Source organism: Chanodichthys erythropterus, chromosome 7 (assembly GCF_024489055.1).
Source record: "Chanodichthys erythropterus isolate Z2021 chromosome 7, ASM2448905v1, whole genome shotgun sequence".
Classification (NCBI taxonomy): domain Eukaryota; kingdom Metazoa; phylum Chordata; class Actinopteri; order Cypriniformes; family Xenocyprididae; genus Chanodichthys; species Chanodichthys erythropterus.
Window position 1 is genome coordinate 33,598,135 of NC_090227.1, and position 21,110 is coordinate 33,619,244.

The 21,110-nt window shown below is 40.3% G+C and overlaps 1 protein-coding gene across 2 annotated transcripts in view; it reads left to right on the top strand.

Annotated features, from left to right (window-relative positions):
* Positions 1-20,902, top strand: part of si:ch211-212o1.2 (uncharacterized protein LOC492735 homolog) — a 39,953-nt gene extending 19,051 nt beyond the window's left edge. For both annotated transcript variants that reach the window (XM_067389276.1, XM_067389277.1), the window contains exons 3-7: positions 4,540-4,659; positions 4,858-4,949; positions 9,862-10,006; positions 11,623-11,835; positions 18,309-20,902. In XM_067389276.1, coding sequence (XP_067245377.1) covers positions 4,540-4,659; positions 4,858-4,949; positions 9,862-10,006; positions 11,623-11,835; positions 18,309-18,430 — 692 coding nt within the window. In that variant the 3' untranslated portion in view covers positions 18,431-20,902. The remainder of the gene's footprint in view (positions 1-4,539; positions 4,660-4,857; positions 4,950-9,861; positions 10,007-11,622; positions 11,836-18,308) is intronic.
* The last annotated feature ends 208 nt before the right edge of the window (positions 20,903-21,110 follow it).

Genomic DNA, 21,110 nt, shown 5'->3' on the forward strand with positions numbered 1-21,110 from the left:
AATCACTTTAATAATCCTTATTAAAGATACAAAAGTTAGTCAAGATCGAGTGATTTTCCTTTTTCTTTCATTTGTTTAACAGTAATGAAACACATGACAGCAGCTTTATTATGCTGCTGTCACTATAAGACCTAATGCATGGATCCAATATACTGGTACACATGCATATTCTTTCCCAACTGTTTACGTTCACTTAAAGGGGTGTTCACACCTGAGCATTTGTTTTGGAACCTGATGCGTTTTCTCCCTTGGTTCGGTTCGTTTAGGTATATGTGAATGCGGCAATCACGCTCAGACCTGCACCAAAACCATTGCTCCAAGACCGCCTGAACGAGGTGATCTCGGCCCGATTGCAAACAAACTCTGTGGCGGTTCGCTTGAGATGTGAAAGAAATCCAACCCAATGGACCAACAAATCAAACAATATCATAATGAAGTGTTATATAAAATGCAGTAGTTTTTGATTCTGTGAGTGAGCACATTAGTTACTGTAGTTGAAAACCAAAGAGTGCCTCTTCATCTTAAAATGTTGTGTAATCGCACTTCTCCGTGCAAGAATGCTGTCCCGGTCAAAGCCTTGATTCCTGCTCTAGCTACATTATAACATTCATATAGTATTTGCATGTGTCTCGACACAGTTGGCCTAGTTCTGGGAGATCCATAGGGAGCACTTTGAATTTATCACAGCATTAATACTATAATTTAACAGCCGAAATGATGACTACATTTGAATAGTGTTTGTGTGTGTCTCAACAGTCATAAATAAAGCCACAATAATAATGAGCAAACTTCTCAATCATCTTGATGGATGACGCAGGGGAAACTGACCAATAAGAGGACAGTTTTACTTGCATATGATTAGCAAAAACACATTTTGGTACACTTTGAAATGTTGCCTTATGAAAGCTAACCGAACAACGAAGAAAGTGCAACATTGTAACAAATTAAGTCCCTGTTTCAGAACAATACAAATGATCTATAGCTGTGAAAATGCCCTAAGACATAACCAACTGTATTTACGAGGATATATTGATATAACTTTGTATGTATTTGTCCATTCAAGCACAAGAGAAACTCAATTCAGTATTCATGTATATAATTCAGTATACTAAATGAGAGGTGGCTTTTTCTACGCACATTCTGGATGTGCCCAGAACAGAAAACAACATGCGAGTGCCGAATTGAGTTCTCTTTCGCCTCTTCTTGTGCTTGAATAGCTTAAAACCACATTAAAATGCGCACACAGGAATCAATTAGCTTTATAACAAGTATCCGATTCCTGAACTTGTATCTGATTCCAGGATTAGAATTGATTTTTGTTTCCCAACCCTGCTCTTTAGGATCACTTGTAAACCACATTGGTGTGAAATTCAGGTTTGCTGAAGCAGGTTGGATATAAAGTTTGCAGGCCGGTAGGTCTCCAGGAACAGGGTTAAAGGCATCTTTATTAACATTATGTAATGTATTGTGAATGAACATGAGTTAACAACTCATAAACTAACATAGATTAATGCTGTAAAAAGGGTTGTTTATTGACTAGACCTAATGCATTAACTGATGTTAACGATTTGAATGCTATTGTTAAAGTGTATCCAAGGGTATGTATTATTAAATAAAGGCAAAACAAAACTTTTATTTTATTGCATTGTCCATACTAAAACATGCAAAAACTTGTCCCATTAGGGCAACAAAGCATAATATATGTAATCAATGGCAGTTCACTTCAGCCACAGATTGTACAATGGTTGGTTTATTTCATTTTAGTCCCAGCATTTGTTTTTTTTTTGTTGTAAAACCAACAGCTTTCAAACTAATCCAGCAATCAACTTTACAGTCAATCGAACTGAAGTCTGCACCAAAACCTGGATTGATAACAGGGTGCATTGTGGGATGCAATCTGTTCGGTTAAGGTTGCCATAGGTTGGTGCTCTGGTAATTGTGATATAACGCAGGCTTGTGAGTGCATTATGAGAACTGTGGTCCATCGTTCAGGCACACAGTGTTGGCTGGCCCACTGAGGTGCTATAAATAGCTGTCATCAATATCTTCTTCTCAACCTCCTCACGTTCCCAATCCACTCAGGACGGCTCCTCTAATGGCATTAAATTTTCAAAAGAGCTGAGTCCACTGCGCCTCTCCATGCCCACATCCGCCCAACAGGAGAGCGAAGGAGAGAGCGATGGAATGAGAAGAAAGAGCGGCAGTAAGAGAACGAAAGACTCAGATGTGGTAGAATGCAGTTAGATACTGAATATGCAAGTTTTTAAAAATGGAGATTGAATGTAGGCTGTGGAGAGATGGGGACATGTAGATGTGGCCGGTGTCCATATAGACTAATTCTCTACTCTGTTGTGAATAATGCATTAGCACTTTAATCATCCTCCACGGCCGCCTGCCGTGCCACGCCGCTGTCATGGTGGTCCGAACAGTGCCCGTTGTGGCCCCTCCATCAGTGCCCTCTGCCCTGACCTGGGACGTTTAGCTGTGTCAGGCAAACGCACCATCGCAAGAGATCCTGACCCTCGCCTCTGCCTACAACTTGTCCTAGTCTAATCGATTACTCCTGAGCATGCAAGATAATGGGACACACACACACGGTTACACACGTTCAGCTTGTCTCCTGTCCGCCGACCCCAATGACCTTTTCTACTTTTGAGAGATGTCGGTTCGCTGCCATCTGTGACCTCGCAGTGGACACTGTAGTTAAATATACTGTTACTAAGGAGAATTAATAACATTTAAGAGAAGATAGCATTTTGAGATATCTTTCCTTTTAGTTTAAGTTTTTTGCCCTTAAAGGGATAGTTCACCCAAAAATGAAAATATAGCGCCAGTTTCACAGACAGGGCTTAGACTAAGCCAGGATTTGGCCTTAGTTCAATTAGGGTATTTAAAGGCAGGAACACACCAAGCCGAAGTTTTCTCAGTGTGCTCCACACTGTCGGCTGAAGTTTGTCCTCATCAGCTTTTTTCGGCCGATTCGAAATGTTGAATTGGCGTCGGAGCTTGTCGGTCCATCTGATCATTCTGATTGGCTGTTCAGCTACTGCCACCTGCTGGTATGGAAAGGCATTTCATCTTACGCAGGCGCAAAACGGACGTGCTACTTGGCCGCTGGCTGTGGAGCATTGGTTTGGTGTGTCAGGGCAACTTTGGACACAGACGTTGCCAATGTGAGCCAACCCTGCAGTCCGCTTTCGTTGCCACTAGTTCGTCAGCGTCGACTTGGTGTGTTCCTGCCTTAAGTAGCTTTTATAAACGTACACTAGAAAAAAACATTACTGGTGTGCATCTTGAGAAAAAACAATGGCACTGACTTTTTAAGATATTTTTTAGTTAAAACAGCTCAAACATGCATTTAAGTCTAGGACTAGATGTGATGGGTCATTATGGTTGACTACTTGACCAGCTATTTCAGAAGGATGTCTTTTTGCACTCGGTTGTATCTCATACTCCTTTTATTACATTTTAGAATTCTTTTAACTTTTGCACTGACTATTTTTTAGTGCTGTTGGTATTAGTCCAATAATTATTCCCACAATATTTAAAGGATTAGTTCAATTCTAAATGAAAATGTCCTGATAATTTACTCACCCCCTTGTCATCCAAGATGTTCATGTCTTTCGTTTTTCAGTAAAAAAAAATGAAGGTTTTTGAGGAAAACATTCCAGGATTTTTCTGCATATAGTGGACTTCAGTGGGCTTAAATGGGTTGACGGTCCAAATTACAGTTTCAATGCAGCTTCAAAGGGCTCTACACGATCCCAGACAAGGAATAAGGGTCTTGTCTAGCAAAACGATCTGTCATTTTCTAAAAAAAAAAATAGATAATTTATATACTTTTTTTTTAACCACAAATGCTCATCTTGCACTAGCTCTTTGATCCGCACGCATGACGTAATCACATTACAAAGGTCTTGCGTGAAGAAGGTGGAAGTACTAATCCAGTGTCTACAAAGTGAACATGGAAAGATTAAGCCAAACGGCCTTTACGGGGAAAAAAAAGAAAAAAGAAGGTAAAACCAACAATATCGGACGATTTTGAAGTTAGAGGAAAAAAGTTTTACGCCCTACCACGGTACTTCCGCTTACATCATGCAAGACCTTTCACTGTAATGCATGGCTCATCGCAGAGCAGTGCAGGACAAGCATTTGTGGTTAAAAAGTATATACATTTTTTATTTTTTTAAAAATGACATCGTTTCGCTAGAGCCCTTTGAAGCTGCACTGAATCTGGAAGTCCCACTGAAGTCCACTATATGGAGAAGAATCATGGAATGTTTTCCTCAAAAACCTTTTTCTTTTCGACTAAAGAAAGAAAGACATGAACATCTTGAACGACATGGGAGTGAGTAAATTATCAGGAAATTTTCATTCGGAAGTGAACTAATCCTTTAAGCCAATACATTAAATTAAAGATAAATTATTATCAGATTTCAAATTACTATGTTGTTGAAATTAAAATAAAACTTGATTTATTGATTATTGTGTCTCTTTATTTGTGCTCATGTACCTTTTATGTGTTTGTTATCCCTGTAGGAAAGCGGCTGCAGGAGTGGATCTGTGTGATTCTGTGCCTCTCACTCTTCATTGTAAACCTCTCCTTCCTCCTCCTCAACTTCTCCACAGTGCACATCTACAAAATCATCTTTGGCATCGGTAATTCTTACATTCTTTGTGACCTTTCTGTTCATGTATTTCCTTTGTTTTCTAATAAAGTTCTGCTGTCATTATCTGTAGAAAAACCCATCCGTTGTAGTGGATGTTGTTTTGCACGTTTTGCTATGTCATGGTCACCTTTATTTCACTGCTCACTAAATTCAACCCCATTCTTTCTTTTTTTACTTTCTCTCAAAGTGACTGGTATTGTGACAGCAGACTTTGCGTCTGGGATGGTACATTGGGGAGCTGATACATGGGGTTCGGTGGACATCCCAATAATTGGAAAGGTAAGAACCAAGGCATAGATCAGTACTTCAGATGTACCGGTATGTACTGTCCCTATACTGCCCTGCCGTATAAATGTGATTGGCTGTAGGCATGTGGGCACGTTTAGGTACAATGGCACCATGTTTCTGGCACACTCATGCATTCATATGCACAGTGTGGTCTCTAAGCGTAGTATCTTGTTTGATTTTAACAAATTACCCTGTTTAATTTTCATATCAGCTTTTGCTCTATTGGCCTGTTGTGGTTTACCAGGCTCAAAAACGGCGAGTGTGAAATGCCATCTCCACCCTGGGGATTTCAGCCCTTCCTGCTTTCCTGGAGCGCCACATCTTAACCCCACCCACTCTTAACCCCAAAGGGTGCTGGAGATACTCAGGAGGGTTGCATTAATGCATAGTACGGTCGCACTCTCCTTGCCCAATCAGAGAAAAGGTCACCCCCTCGCTGTCCAATTAAAAAGCAGCCGACACTTGCTTTCTCTGTCAGACAAGTAGGGGCCATGAATCTGGGAGCATTTATGTGTTTTTGTGCTGACAGGGGTCATTGTGCTATTATGTAGAAGGGGGCAGTAGACTGGCAGTGGAAGAATGGCTAACCTAAGCTAAATCTGGTCCCGTGTGCCAATTATTAGGCTACTTCTGAAAAAATGGAGTGTTAAATTTGATTACTGTGAAAGGAAATGACAAGTATACAGGTTTAGCAATGATCAGTATACACCTGACAATGTGTGTGACCATGAAATTTTCACAGTTTGAGGCCTGTTCTTTGAGTAACACCAATTTTTCCTATTGTTCTCTGGCTGATGTGTGCTGCATAGAGATTGTGTCATAGAGGTCTGGGTGGGTGCTATGACTCTTATATACTGTGCAACGCCAAATTATCTGCTATAGAATATTAAAATTCTTTATTGGTTTCTAAATAAAACTATAAAACGGTTAGTTCCTGTCCTTGATTCTGATTGATCAATAGCTGTTTTATTCACGATAAAACACGGCTATGACCGCTTCACCCAACGGTTCTATGTATCACTACACAACACCCTTAGCAACCACTCTTGTTTGTTCTTATTGATATTGTTCATTGAAGCTTACTGTATTATGTAGAACTAGAAGAGTATTATAAGAAAGAGATCGATTGATCGAGTTTATTACCTGCATTCAGATTTAGCATTTTCCTTCAGGTCAGTCTTATGTATATAATAAAAAATCTGTTTAAATGTCCGATGTATTATCTTGTCCTTTTAACAGTTAAGGGGTTTTCCCGTGACTGACAGTGCTAGTCAAAGCATTTGTCAGTTGCGTCTTGTTCCGTGTTCACAACAATTCAGTCTTTTCAATTTAAAAGTCTTAGCTACTGACTAACACACTCATAAAGACAGTCTTTGCTGCCATCTAATGGCGTAATAATTGTTGCTGTTCATGGTCAGGGACTATTTTTTTTTTCTGGCGGAAGAAAGGCTTTTAGTAATTTTACTTCATGAAAGTTGCATTGATACATATTTTTGGCTTTAATATTTGTATTTTGTGGTAACCATTTTATAAAAGCAATAAGGTACTTGAGGCTAGTGTTTTAGTGTTTTATGCTTGCATAAAACACTAAAATCAAGTCATAATATAGTGTGTGGATCATATTGAGATTTGCTAAAGATCACATTTAACAGATTTATAAAAGTATTAGTGTTTTTAAAGATTAACTTTAAAGGGTTAGTTAACCCAAAAATGAAGTTTCTGTCATTAATAACCCTTATGTCTTTCCGAACCTGTAATACTGAGCCGGCGTTTGGGGGTAAACACAGAAGCACAGAACTGCGTTAACTCCGTCAACTGCGAACATGTCTGAAGGGGTAGAGAAGAAATAGTTTTTTTGTTTTGCTTTTGCACACAAAAAGTATTCTCGTCTAATCATAACATTTAAGGTTGAACCTCTGTAGTCGCATTGACTATTTTATTGAGGTCTTTACTTTTCTGGACCTTGAATGATGGTAATTACATGGGGGATAAAAAAAAGTTATCTTAGTTTTCATCAAAAAATTTGTGTTCCAAAGATGAATGAAGGTCTTACAGGAACAACATGAGGGCGAGTAATTAATGACAGACATTTCATTTTTGGGTGAACTAACCCTTTAACCCTTTGTTAGATGATGGAAATGGTAATCTAAATGTAAAAATACCAAAAATGAGTACGTACAATTAAATATTCAATATTGACTGATACTGATAATTGAAAAATGTATAATATTTTCCATTATAGTACCATTATTTTTGCTTCTATAAAGGGGGCTGTGTTTACATGCTGGTCACTGAGGCCCTGATTTGTCCTACATGGTCAAGACTGTTTGAGGCCAAGAGCAGGTCATCTGAATGGCTTCGTCCGGCTACCGCAGAGGGGCCCGCGTTCTCTCGCTTTCATCATTGTCCGTCTGTGCTGTAAAACGGCTCGGCCACACCTCCCCACCGTGAAGGGGTTTCCACTCGGCTCCGCAGCCACCGCCGATCCTTCTGCTGTCGAGGATAATTAGGATCCGCCACCTGGGAGTGATCGAACTTCAAAAAAAGCGAGGGAATTTACAGACATCCAGAACGCAGCGCTTTAAGACCCTTAACCAGCAGATTAAAGGCGGCACTTAGCAGACCGATATATATGGCTTTTTGTCCACATGTTCAAACAAGAAGCACCAACTTGAGGGAGAATCATTAATGACCGTGATTAAACAGGCACTTAAGAGCAAAGAGCGTAGGGAGGAGGAAAAAAAGGCAAGAGAAATGAAATGGATCTCTAATGTGCGCTCTAGGTTAAGGGTGGGGGAGGACGGGCTCCGGTCTTTGGCTGGGTTGCTAGGGCAATCCGAAGATGTGAGTCGTGATTAGGCAGAAGGCGGGCGAGGCGAGGCGAGGCAGGCCGTTAAACGGTGTGGGATTAGCGGCGGCGAGGCACAGGTTTGCCGCAGCGTGCCGGTGAGTCGACATGCACACTGTGTGCTGTCTGGGGCTTAGCGCTCTTTTAATCTCGCGCACAGAGAGACGGAAAGGAAACGAGGAGAACAGGAGGGAACATAATTGTCGAAATATCAACAGATAGTTTTCTCCGCTCCAGCAGAGTGTCGCCACGTTCGCTCAGATATAGGTGTGATTGAGTTCAGCCCACAAACACGCGATAATGACATTTTTCCCCCTGCGCTCTGTCTCTGAAACGCTATGGTAATGTGGCTCCAAACGATTCCTCCTTTTTATGTGGAAAATAAATTACCTTCATTCTTGTATTTTCCTTTGTGCTTATACCATCCTTTCTCTTACTCCCTTTCATTTTGCGGCACCCGCGCGGTCGCAGACGGGCGCCCGTCTCAAAGCAGCGCTCCTGGGCGTGAGTGACAGGTGCTGCTGGGTTATGGTTTTTCATGATGCTGGATCTGAGCCGTGGGGAAGTGCTGTTTAATGCTAGGTTATCTCTCCGCTCCGTAACATGTAGCTCGTGCCGCATGCGTCATCTTTCATTTAGGCCCTAGTACCGCCAACGCGCCAATTTGCGTCTATCAGTCAACATCTAACCCCACCCAACCCTGTCTTACCACCAGACCTGGGTGAAATCTGCTTTTTCGCATTTTCAATGCTGATTTTTGTGGAAAATCTGTGTAATGGAAGTAAACATGGTAAAAGGGGTTCTACACTTTTATTGGTATGGATGTGCAAAAGGGCATATTTATAAAATTGATTAGTCCATGGGTTACCTGAACCACCAAGTCTTAACTAGAAGTACTGTATAATAAATAATGAGGCTGGATTGGGTTCACCTAACTCTGTTCGGACATGTTTTTCTTAGGGAGACTTTACACAAGGCACATTCTTGTGTTTGCAAACCTCTAGACGAGTTCAATGAAATGGAACAGAATGCACTTGGTTTTAAAAGGCTGGGCTATTTTTTACTTGACATGCTGTCCTACGATTGCAACTCTTGTGGCAAAATGCTCAAAAATGCATTTGGCTGCAACAGAGTTGCTTTAAATGGGACTACACTTAAAGAGACAACTTTTCCTGAAGATTTTTACAATGCAAACTTTTTAAAGGGGGGGATTGCACACAGTTTCTGCCAATCTCATGTTAATCTTGAGTACCTATAGAGTAATATTGCTTCCTTCATATCTCAGAAAAGTCTGGATTAGTTTTATCATATTTATAAAAGATGGATACACTACTGAGTCTTTCCGAAAAAAGCAGAGCTCCTTGAGTGACATCGTTATAAATAAAAAGGGAACAAAAACGTTCGTGTTTACATTTTATGCATTTGCATGCCGATTGCCAACAAAACACAGACATTTGATGCAGTTTTACTGCTAAAGTACAGCATGCAAATTAAATATATAATGAAATGAAGATATACAAATGAAAATAATAGATAAACTAGACAAGCTAACTAATCAACTAGTCAGTTGTTGCAGTCGACCATTGTGACCTATTCTAACTGGTAGCTAAAAGATGATTAAATTAAATTAGCTCATATTTAATAAAAAAGCATGCAAGGATGTCAAATGTGTAGAACTGAAGAGTTCTGCACACAGATTTTCTGTGGGTTTATGGCTCATTATCAGTGGGGAAACTGGAAGCAGAGGATGTTTCTGTAATGAATATTTTAGTTTAAACTCCTCTTCTTTCTCATATCTTAACTCTAAGAACACTGGATGTGCATTTTAGGGTCAGCTAAAATGCACATCCAGTGTTCTTGGAGTTGTTTAGTGTCTCTGTAATCTAGCTTCTAGCTTGACCCTCCAGTGTCTATATCATAGAAGTACCCGTTCATTACCACAGGGTAATGGTTCTAAATCACAGTCCTAGACATCTCTTCCCATTTTACAATTGAACCTTAACCTCCCTTCCCCCTGCTCCCCCTCTCTCTTTTTACCTCTCTCTTTCCATTCAGGCATTTATTCGCCCATTCCGGGAGCACCACATTGATCCGACAGCCATCACACGGCATGACTTCATAGAGACTAATGGAGACAACTGCATGATCACCATCCTGCCTCTGGCCCACATGGCCTATAAATTCCTCTCCTACCCACCAGGTACACACACACATCCACTCACTTTTCCAGTGTGCCGTGAGAGTGAGTCAGCGTGACTATTTTAGAACCAATGAGTGTGACCCGAGTGTGGCTCCTTGTCCTGGAGCCGTCAGTGTGTCCCACATTCATCTTAAAATACCTAAAATTGGGGAATCGACAAATGAGAATATGGTTTGAAAAGGGTAAAATGTTCTCAGTTCCATTTTTGCTCTGCATGTGTTACAGGAACAACTCAGCCAAAAAATGAAAATTGTCTTCCTCATGTTATCCCAAACCTATATGACTTTCTTTTCACTAGGAAGAGAAGTTTAGCAGAATGTCCTGAGTTATTTATTTTTTCATTCATTTAAAGTAAATATACACCGAGCAGGCATAACATTATGACCACTGACAGGTGAAGTGAATAACACTGATTATCTCTTCATCACGGCACTTGTTAGTGGGTGGGATATATTAGGCAGCAAGTGAACATTTTTTTCTCTCAAAGTAGTTGATGTGTTACAAGCAGGGAAAATGAGCAAGCGTAAGGATTTGAGGGAGTTTGACAAGGTCCATATTGTGATGGCTAGACGACTGGGTCAGAGCATCTCCAAATGCTCCAAATTCAAAAGCAGACCAGTCAGGGTGTCCATGATGACCCCTGTCCACCACCGAAAGTGGGCATGGCCCAACAGTGGATGGCCGGGTGTGTGCACTGTGTGGCGCTTACCTGGAGAACATGTGGCACCAGGATGCACTATGGGAAGAAGGCAAGTCGGCGGCGGCAGTGTGATGCTTTGGGCAATGTTCTGCTGGGAAACCTTGGGTCCTGCCATCCATTTGGATGCTACTTTGACAAGTAACACCTACTTAGAGGCCACCTAGCAACAGGATAATGTGCCCTGCCACAAAGCAAAAATGGTTCAGGAGCACAACAACGCGTTTGAGGTGTTGGCTTGGCCTCCAAATTCCCCAGATCTCAATCCAATTAAGCATCTGTACAATGTGCTGATTCAAACAAGTTCGATCCACGGAGGCCTCATCTCGCAACTTACAGGACTTAAAGGATTTGCTACTAACATCTTGGTGCCAGATACCACAGCACACCTTCAGGGGTCTAGTGGAGTCCATGCCTCAATGGGTCAGGGCTGTTTTTGCAGCAAAAGGGGGACCAACACAATATTAGGAAGGTGGTCATAATGTTATGCCTGATCAGTGTAAATTCCGTCTTGTTTCTTGCAGACTTGGAATATCACTGACAAGCCTCAATGGCCCCTTTTTTTTCTTTTTTGAAGCTTGACAGCATTCATCCCATTCCCATTCGTGGTTTAAGTCATTCAGGTTTAGAAAAACATAATGATGACAGAATTTCCATTGGATAAAACGTTTTTTTTTTTTTTTACACTAACATTGTGTTGCTGATGATCTGCTCAATACTAAGAAAGTTGAAAGGTCAATTTGATTGATGTTTCACATGCTAAAAGGTTAGGCTAGTACTTAATTAAAAAGTTTAGGGCATGTCACTTTAAGGCATTTTGTGTTCATTTGCATATAATTTTATCTCTCTCTATTCACCTTTTGCCATTGTTCCTCTATCTCTCCCTCCACCTCACTCTTACGCTATCTCTCTTTCCCAGATGCCCTTGCAGAGTCCTACCCCTGGGAATGTTTTGTTTTTGCGTTGGCAGTCTTTGTAACCATGACTAATCAGATCCACAAGTGGTCCCACTCCTACTTCGGCCTGCCACGCTGGGTCACACTACTGCAGGACTGCCACCTAGTGCTGCCACGAAAGCACCACCGGATCCATCATGTGTCGCCACATGAGACGTACTACTGCATCACTACAGGTACACACGCATACTTCGTTCGATGAGGTGGAAGCCTTGCGTTATTGCTGTCTTAAAGGGATAGAGTTTTGTCATCATTTACTCGCCCTCATGTCATGACTTTCTTTCTTCAGTAGAGCACAAAAGAAGATATTTTGAAAAATGTCTATACAGTGAAATTCAATGGGGTCCAAAACAGCTATGAATGCCGTCATTGACTTTTATTGTATGGACAAAAACAGTGGAAGCATTCTTCAAAGTCACAGACTTTTGGAACAACATGATGGTGAGAAAAAGATGACAGGATTTTCATTTTAGGTGAACTATCATTTAGTCCCGTAGGCATCTTTACAACAACAATACGTACAGGATCAGATTCACGTGAGGGAGGTTTAGTTCCTCTGAGAGTCTTTTATGTAGTTGATCACGCTAACCTACAGTATCTGGCAAGGATTCTTCCACGGAGCGTGGCCTGCATCGCCAGTAGCTGCAAAGAGTGGGTTAAAATAACTTTTTAAAGTCAGCTGTGTGTGTTTGCACATAAGTGTGTATGTGTGTGTGTGTGTGTGAAGGCATTAAACTCCCATGATAGCTCGAGCACTCAGTATGCGACTTGCGTCTCTGGGAGAGAGGGGAGCACGGATGCTTGTGCGTCACCCTGCGCCCCAGTGGACGACAGATGTGTGTGCACGCATGCTCCAGAGCACAGACCGGTCCTTTTGACCCTCCCTCTTTCCTTTCCACTGCTGCTCCCTGATCCCACTGGGAGACGCTGATGAAGGGAGAGGAAAGGGTCTCTCTCTCTTTCTCTCTCTCGCGCGCATACACATACGCGCACGCTTGGGAGTCTCTCTCTGCATGAGCCCTGCTCCTCCACCCTCCCTGCCCGAGTCCCCGGGGGCCAGGGCCCGCCTTTGTGTGTGCCAGTGGCTGACAACCTCCATGTATATTTAATGCTAACCTGCTGTCAGTGCTAACAAATAGGCTTGGGCAGGGGGGGCGGTGGGTTTGACAAAGATGAAAAATCAAACAAACATGATGAGCTGTTCTGCTCTCCTCCTGCACCAAAGGGGTCACTGTAGAGAAAGGGTACAAACACACACACACGGAGCTGTGACCAAGGAACAGTGTGGTGCTTATATACAAAGATACTAGGGCAATGGATGACCATGTGATGTCATAATTGGGGATCGCTGGAAATAGTACTGTGGCGGTACCATGGTACAATAACGGTGTCAGGGAGTAATACCATGGCACTTTCAATTGGTTCTGAAGGATTACCATATTCATATACCATTGTACTTCAAAAAATACCATTCTACTTGTGATGTATCAAAATTGTGAATATCGGGATAATTTTAATGTTTTTTTTTTTTGGGGGGGGGGGGGGGGGTAAACCACTTTACTTCACTTACTTGCCCCCATGTAATTCCAAACTTATAAGACTTTTGTTAATATTTGAAACAGAAATGAAGATATCCTTAATGAAATCTGAAAGATTTGTTGCCCTCCATTGAAAATCCATTCCACCAAAACTGATGTTTTAAAAAAAACAAAGAAAGAAAGCGTAAAGAAAGCGTAAACAAGCATAAAGAAAGCGTAAACAAGCATAAAGAAAGCGTAAAGAAAGTGTAAACAAGTCTTATGAAGAGACACAACATGCATAGGATATGAATATGGCAAATGGAAGCTCAACTTTACTTAATTTAGGCATGAGAACAAACCTTATTGGTCTGTATATAGATCCGTATATGGAAATATTGCTGTTTATTACAAGGGCCTTTTTATATTGTTGTGTTAAAACAGCTTAAAGGTGCTAAAGAGTATGTTTTGTTTTATACATTTTTGCAATATTACTTGAAACTGTCTTTACTAACTGATAAAAGACTATTTATTAGGTGCACTGAAAGGAATAATATTAATATACATCTACAGAATAATATACATATACAATGCACGAGGTAGGGCCTTAAAAACATCAGCCAATCGTTTACGCGATCATCGCGTAAACGATTGGCCATCTGGCTTGTCAATCACTGCCATGATGTTCCTTGTGAGAGACGAGCGCGGCTGGGCGCTCCAGTAACTTTCCACACTCTACAGGCGCCGCATGCAATGTTTTTGTCAAGAGACAGGAATAACAACTGCAGATTATGAGTTACCTGCGGTGAGTCTGACATAATGAATCCACTAACACGATACAGCATATGCCGGTGGTAAACACTCGTGTTCCAGTACTCATGCACGAGTTTTGTGAGGCATTCCCACGAAAGCAGGGGGGGTTGTTCTTACGCATGCGCTCATTTCAAAAACTCAGTAACAGTCTTTGGTTTCTCAGTCGACGAAAAGATCCTCTTTAGCACCTTTAATATATAGCTAGATTTTTACTGTTGTTGTTATTGCATTAAAGTGTAATGAATGTAGTTGGTTGTAATACTATAGCAAATACATAAATAATGACGTGTATATATAAAATATTGAAATATTTGAGATCTTTTTATATATAGCCTACCATCCCGCCATACTACTGTGGTGCATGTCCAAATAAACATGGTATAGTTCATATAGTACATATTATCATGGTCATATTTTTTTTAGTAGGGGTGTAACGATTCACTCGTTTTCTCGATGCACCGATTACAAATTCTGACGATGCCTATGCATCGATCTTGAAACATGTTTTTTGAATCGTTAATCGTTTATTTCTGTCGATAATCGATGTAAAATGCAAAGAATCGGATTAAGTATTTCAAATATATAAGCATTAAATTACTACATGCGTGAATTGACGCCGTCATTTTGCGCCTTCCCTCACAGCTCTCATTCACAGACACGCGCGGCTGCATTTTACCGCCTCTCACTGGATTGCGCTCGCGCTCAGTCCGTAGCCCACGTTTGAGCTCTCCTCAGGACGGCCATTGCTGTTTAAATGAACATGACGGTTCACTATTAAGACAGCAATAGTCCTGAGTCAAACTGCTCAAGCCATTGATAAAGCTGCCAAGTCATTGCGCGGTCACTATTGTTGAAATAAAACGCTTTTATTGCGTGGAAACATCGGAAATGTTTCATTGACATTACCTGAGCAGTTTCAAGGCGCGCATTTATTGCATGGACTGAGCATACACATAATGTAAGTGTCTAAATGCATACGCACAGTTCAATGAATGATAAATAAAATTATTAACTTAATGTCATTAACTAAATGTGTGAGGAAACTGAAATATCTACACCATTAACAACACCTGACATAAGAGCGCGTAGAAACCCAGCGCGCTTTGTTTCAGAATCACCATAAGGAAAATGTTCCGCATAAAGAGAACAAAGAGGGATTTTTATATTCTGTGAAGAAAAGTTAGTTTAGGATTAGTTGGGAAAGTGCATGATAGTCTCTCCATGTAAGCATTAGTATGTTTAATATACCTGGAACACTTTATAAGGTTGTGTAGCCATTAACACTATCCTACACTATAGTTAACATGAACCAGGCCTAACAATACTTTTAAAGCCCTTTTAAAGTTTTGGCTTATGTTAATTTCCACAGATGCCAATTTTTATAGGCTATTAAAATAAAGTTTAGCATCATTGAGAACTAACATGAACTAACATTAACAATGGACAAAAGGTTTTTTTGTTGTTTGTTTGTTTTTGCCCTTACTCTCTGACCCCCTGAAGGCCGCTGTGTAATTCACACCCTGACTAAGACACGTTGAGGGAAGCATTTCAATATCCTTATAAATGCATATTAAAATGCAGAATCGAATCGCATCGAATTTTAATGTGAATCGCCTCGAATCAAATCATTCTGAATTTGCAAAAATCATTATTGAATCGAATCGAACACCTATGAATCGTGAATCGAAATTGAATCGCTGTCTACCCAAAGATTCACAGCCCTAGTTTTTAGCAATTGTGGCCCTCTTTACACCTGGTATTAAGATGTGTTTTGGTCGATCAGATCACAACTTGACAATGCTCGATACGTGTCTAAAATGCTTTGAGCTTGTCTACTTTTGACAACCTCCAGAGGTAGTCGAAAACGCATTCGAGCGGATTGCTTTCAAAGTGTAGACGCTCATGTGGTCAAATGCATTCAAACAGCCACAAAAAGACCACCTACTCTCCACTTACTGACCTAATGTATAAACATTATGGGAAGCACACTAGCCAGATGGGATTTAAACTTTGTCAGATGAAGAACCAAGTTTGGTTTGAAGATGAAAAACATACCAAGCACAATGTTGTCTCACCATTCCTGATGTCCAACATGCACTCACCTTGTTCGGTGTGGTTTTGCAGCTATCCGAGCAGAAACCAAAGCTGCTGCTCTCCATATGTTTTTCCACAGTCTCCGTGCGAGTTCGTATGTAAATCGCAAAAGCTTCTTTTGTCCACTAGATCGAAAGATCTGGAAAAAAAACATACATTTACCCGCCTATAGACACTCCCCTAGAAGAAATCAGGACAGAAATGGTTGAAAGTGGACAAAAGAGACGGATTAAAACATCAGGTGTAAACGGGAATGTGTTTCCCTTGTCTACTTGTCATCCACTCGACAAAAACACATCTTAATACCAGGTGTAAACAGGACCTGTGTGTGAACTTTAATGGTTGACCAATACCGATATCTGGAAGGCAGAGTGGCCAGTGGCCGATATAATTCTATAATTCTGATGCAACTGAACACAAACTTGTTGAAATGAGAGTAAAACATTTACATGATTACATTTTCCACATTTAAATAAAAAATACACTTACTATCCATTGAATAAAGCTGTCAGCAGAATTTGGAACTTACAAATTGGAGAGATAAAGTCTTCTGTTAATCACTCAAGTGAGCATGATTATCAACCAATAATCTCAAAATGGCCTGATAATTCCTGATTAGTCATCCTGGCTGATATACATTGGTGTATCGCTACTTTGAACGTTGTGTGTTAAACGTCTAAATACCTTGTTCATGTATTGTTGAAATGGTTTTCTTGTTGTCAAAACCCAATGGAATGTATGTCTATGAGCATAACAGTGTGTGTGTGTATGTGTGTGTACATAGTGGAGTTGAGGCGGGCTGGCTGGGGGTGGGGTGCTGCTACATATTTATAGCAGTAAGTGTGTACATTACTCTACTGCTAGCGCCTGATCTTCTGTCCATCCCCTGGGAGTCACCATCCAGGAGCTTCTGTGTCTCACTGCTTCTTGATGTTGTTCTCTGTGCCTTCCCCTCTTTCTTCCTGTCTTGCTCTTTTGTCCTTGCTCTCTCCTTTTTGCTTGTCTTGCCCTCTCACTGTTCTCTCTCTCTCTCTTGCATTTCTCTGTTTTCTCTTGCTGGTGAGTTTTCAAAGAAGTGTGTCATTCAGCGAAAGGAATGAATTTTGTCTGGTTGGTTTTACGCATCAAACTTGTGTGCTTCACCTTATTTTTGTTCCTTTTTCAGTTTTACTTCCATTTCAAAGTATTCCATTTCAAACTAAGCAATGATAGTAAAAAATAATAATACATTTTTATATATATATATTTATATATATATATATATATATATATATATATATATATATATATATAAAATTGTATTATTTTGTATTTTTACATTACATTTCGGGAGTTCAGTGTCTGATGAGGGCCTTGAATGGCTGAAATGTCATGTTTTTTTTTAACCACTAAATTTGGAGTTTTTCCAATTCACATGCGTTTTTTGGGGGATGAATTTCTTCTTTTGTTGGTAAAACACCTCTTTTTAACATTTATCATTTACATTTAAAAAAAAAAAAAAATATATATATATATATATATATATATATATATATATATATATATATATATATATATAATGTGTGAAGTAGTGTTGTCAAAAGTGAAATTTAAAAAATGTGACACTTTAAGCGCTGATTGGCCGTTCGTTGTGTTCACGCGCTCAACATATATGTCTGTGATTGGCTACAATGATCAACGCTTGGGAGCGTTTGAAAGCACATGGAAGTGTTTGAATTTGAAAGAGGGAGCATTTGAAAGCAGGCGTCTATCAATGGAAAGGTCTGCTGATAAACGCCTGCTTGCAAACGCTCACGTGTGTATCTCTGTAAGCGCTAGGGTGGAGAGCATCATTGATGTCTATTTACAACATGTTTTTGAAGCGTTGATCATTGTAGCCAACCACAGACATTTCTGATGAGCACGTGAACACAATGGCCAATCGGAGGTGTTTACAAATCCACGTAACAGTGCTTCAAGCATCACATTTTTTAAAATTTCACTTGATAGCGAAGTCGATACTTTTGCCAACACTAGTGTGAAGTCCAATTTTAAAACCCTTTTCTGCTTATAATGTGTACCACTTGACTATCTAGCCTTACACTTATATAAATAACTACTTAGAAGTCAAAAAGTGTTTTCCCTCCATTTTGGTAACGTCTTAAGTGAGCCCTGCTATCGATGTCCCTTTATAAACATTGGTGCATGACACCCCGCTTCTCTTTCTCTGTCATTCTCTCCCTCAGGGTGGTTGAACTACCCGCTGGACAGAGTGGGTTTTTGGCGGACAATGGAGTGGTTGATCGAGAGATTGACGGGTCAGAAGCCACGCAGTGATGACATGGCCTGGGCCAAGAAAACTGAGTGACCAGGATAACAGGACTGTACCCCTCCCTCATGCATCTCTACCCCTGTTGAGGGGAAGCAGAAAACGAATATGGGCCTTACCTCTGTACCCCAGAAACTGTCTCCCATTATGTTTCTGTGTCCCTCCATCTCCCCTAAACCTTTTTCTCCACAGCACAGTACCACAGATCCCTCATTATGCAGAGGCCTTTTCCTGTCACTGAGGTCTGCTACACACAAGCCATCACCTGTTCTGTTTTGTAGATGTCCACACAAAGAAATAGTAGAAAGACAAGATGAAGTTCAAAACAGTAGGTTCAGACTGTTGAGATGATGAGAGAGACACTGTTTCTCTCACAATCCTTTGCTTCCTTTCCATGTGCAGACAGGCACCACTGCTTTCTCATTTTGGTGTGTAAAATGTATGTTTTCTGGAGGTTGGGCTCTCCAGAGGACCGAAACCATGTTGTGATTTCCCCAGCATGGTTTTCATAGCAGTGCATGCCATGGAGTGAGATAAGCAATTAAATGTGGATTTGATTTCAGAAACGGCGAGAAGATTAATCGCCGCCGCAAACACTTTTTCCAGATTCACAAAAGCATCTCGGAGGCGTTAAAACCCACCCTAGTTTGGACTGAAGGATACACTGAGGATGCATTTCTCAAAACGCAGGGAAAGGGTTTTGTTGGCCAACCAGCGTGGTCAGTGCTCAGTTGACCCAACTGAATGTTTTCCCTGAATGTTTCTTATTAAGCTGGTGTTGGCCTTAAGTACAAACCCATTACACTTATTTCTAATCAGCTTACCAGGGCTTAGCGGTGATGAACATTGATTGCGTCTCTGGTGTGTTAGCGTGACGTTATTGATATTTGTAGTATTAGCAGTCTAGCTAGTGATGTCCTCCTGCTGTATCCTGTAGTACAACAGTTTAGCAAAGGTTGTACTAGCAAAAGGTCACTTTAGAAAAGGTCAGTTTGAGTTTTAAGTTACCAAGCTTTTTTTTTTTTTTTCTTATGGAATGATATTTGCACTTTTGACCAATGATACTTTTTCATGCAAAACTGATGTGGAAAACCGCCAAATACACTCCCTGTTTTCTCTCTCACATACACTTTTACACATGCACACTTTTCATCATGAACCCAAAAAAACATGCTTACATGAAATTCCTGTGTATTTATCTCTCTTCATTTGTGCTGAACTGATAAATGGAGAGAATGAGAGTTTTTATAGTGTTTGTTTCAGTTTGGATTGTCTCACATTCTAGTACAACAGCTGCAGCGCCACAATTTGGGTTTCATTGTCTGGCTTTTTTTTTTTTTCATTATACTACAGTATAACATTCAGCCTTGTATTTGTTCTTACTTTACATCTTGCAGCTAATGCTCGCTGCTAGTCTGCCTTAAACCAATGTTTTTATTAGCTGTATTATTTAAATATCAAATAAATAACATTTGATTATTCATTGTTTTTTGTAACTTGAGTGATTTTTAAATGTTGCTCATTAAATGTAAAAGTTAGAAGCAATCATTTAGTTCTCTTTGTTAAAATGAGACTGTAAAACAATTACCGAGCTTTGCAAAGATAATTGCGCCGGAAATCTGCATGGTACTTTGAGGTGATTTTACAATGAGTCACAAACGTCTTAACGGTCTCAAGAAGAAAATAGAAATTCGGGGGGTTCATTCAGCAAGGCACGAAACTGCCACCTTAATGTAATAATTTGTAACAAAAAAATAATAGATTGGAATTAGCAATTTATGTAAGATGGACTGTGAGAACCGTAAATGAAGTAAGAGCTCCCTCTGGTGGCTGAACAACGTCCACACAGCTATACTGCACTCCATTTTCAGACAGTCCAGCTAACTGCACTAACAAAAATGATTAAAGTATTACGGGTTTTATACTGATGCCATGGCAATACATTGGTGTGGAGTGCACGTAAAAACCACGGTAAATGAAAAAGGTCAGTACGAAGAAATATTAGGCCTACCATCTGAAATCACGCCCCCTTCCAATTGCACGAGTTTGAGGCAGAACTGCTTGTTTTGAATAATGGAAGAAGTGTGTTTTTAATTTGCTGTTGGTGACAGAAAAATTATTTGCAAAAGTTTAAGATTCATTCTATGGTAAAACTGTAGGGCACAATGCCACTGACGGTTTTTATCACAGCGCTGCATTGTTTGTCCTGTCAGCTTCCTGCAGCAGAGTGATGTTGCTCTGGATTTGCATGAGAACTTGTTAAATTGTTATTCTTTCAATGATAAAGGATGTGTATGTGTAATATAAAATGTACTTTAAACAAATCTTTAGTTAAAAGTCACACAGATTGCCCCATGTATATTCGATTAGCAAATTGGTATCAAGCGGTTCAGAAACACTGAAATGATTAATGAACAAAACCCCTGAAGTGCAGATGGATGTCTGACCTCTGTGACCTGATGATGGGGACAGCAGTAGGATTGGGCTTTTCTGCCTCGTGTCAGAGGGCAAGGTGGCAAATGCTTCTCACTTTATTTCTTTTATAATGGTCTTAAAATGAGAAAAACGTAATGTCTACAGTATATAGGACAGGGGTGGAACAGGGAATATTTTCTTACCCTTGAGTCTCTGAATGTAGTGGAGGTTATATAACTACAAAACAAACCCTGATTGCAATAACATGCTATCAAATTACCCATAATTTTACCCCAGAAAGTCA